This window comes from Galeopterus variegatus, unplaced genomic scaffold (assembly GCF_000696425.1).
Source record: "Galeopterus variegatus unplaced genomic scaffold, G_variegatus-3.0.2 Scaffold2566, whole genome shotgun sequence".
Lineage (NCBI taxonomy): Eukaryota > Metazoa > Chordata > Mammalia > Dermoptera > Cynocephalidae > Galeopterus > Galeopterus variegatus.
This window is the reverse complement of record NW_007728677.1, coordinates 96,148-97,189: the sequence shown is the minus strand read 5'-3', so window position 1 is coordinate 97,189 and position 1,042 is coordinate 96,148. Positions and strand designations below refer to the sequence as shown.

At 28.9% G+C, this 1,042-nt stretch overlaps 1 protein-coding gene across 1 annotated transcript in view; it reads right to left on the bottom strand.

Moving 5' to 3' along the window:
- Nucleotides 1–502: 502 nt before the first annotated feature.
- Nucleotides 503–1,042, bottom strand: part of LOC103598321 (WD repeat-containing protein 49-like) — a gene marked incomplete at its 5' end in the record, with an annotated part of 92,510 nt that continues 91,970 nt past the window's right edge. The window contains 1 exon segment of the mRNA XM_008582319.1: nt 503–561. Within this exon segment, the coding sequence (XP_008580541.1) occupies nt 503–561 (59 nt within the window).

Sequence of the window (1,042 nt, the reverse complement as noted above, 5' to 3'; positions counted from 1 at the left end):
AAAAATTGGAAAGTGTAAAACAATGGGAACAGTTTGGTAGATATTAAAATTTGTAGATATTCAGTGTCAGTACTTTTTATATATTTACATGCAAGTTTTACAATGAAAATTGATGAAAAATGTTTGTCTATAGAAGCAACCAGAAGGGCAACTAGTTAGAATACTTTGTTCTGGAATTGTGAATTTTTTATATAAAAACAGAGGATAGGTAATACCAATTGATATTGCCCCCTCGTTAGTCCAATCTTTCTCTTACTAAGAATATAGAAAAAGTAAAAAATGCTGGATAAAAGCAACAGCAAAACATCTGAGGATGAAACGTCCTGAAGTTCACACATAAAATTAAAGAAAGGGGCCGAATTTTTATTTCTTTCTCTGCATTTTATATATGTGTTTTCTGTAATAATAAATAATTATTTTTCTTTCAATTATAATTGCTTCTTATTTCTTTTTATCTTCACTTCACAACTTTGTTTCTTGATGTAATTGTTTGGCTCTTCATTCATAATCCAGAATTTTCTTTGGAAAACAGGTTTTTCTCATCAAATACAGCTTTCAAAGCTACAAAATGAAGAAAATGGCATGTAAATTACATTTGGTAAGAGACCCAATTAAATGGAATAATGGGGAGAAAATTCTCAAACTGTACTTTATCTAAAAACTTGTATGTTTCTAGGACGAACAACATGTTTGGGGAAATTTTTTCTAAGTTTTTCTTATCCTTTTCATTTCATTTTCAATTTAACTGGTAAATTTTAACAGAGTTCGTTCTAGTAATGCATTTATATCATGATAGAAATCCGCCATTTAAGGGTAGAAGAATAAAAAAGCTTGTGTTTCCAATTTTTGTTTTTTAATCTACTTAGCAGCTATAAGAACTCATAAAAAGCCAAGAACAAATTATTCTGTATTGAAATAAGACAATTAGAATAATCAAAACACAGTTTGACTGTCTGCATGACTAAACAAGTACATCTGCAATCACATCTTTATAAGATACTTTAATCTGCAGGGATCTGTGGCTTCAGGAAAAAAAAAAAAA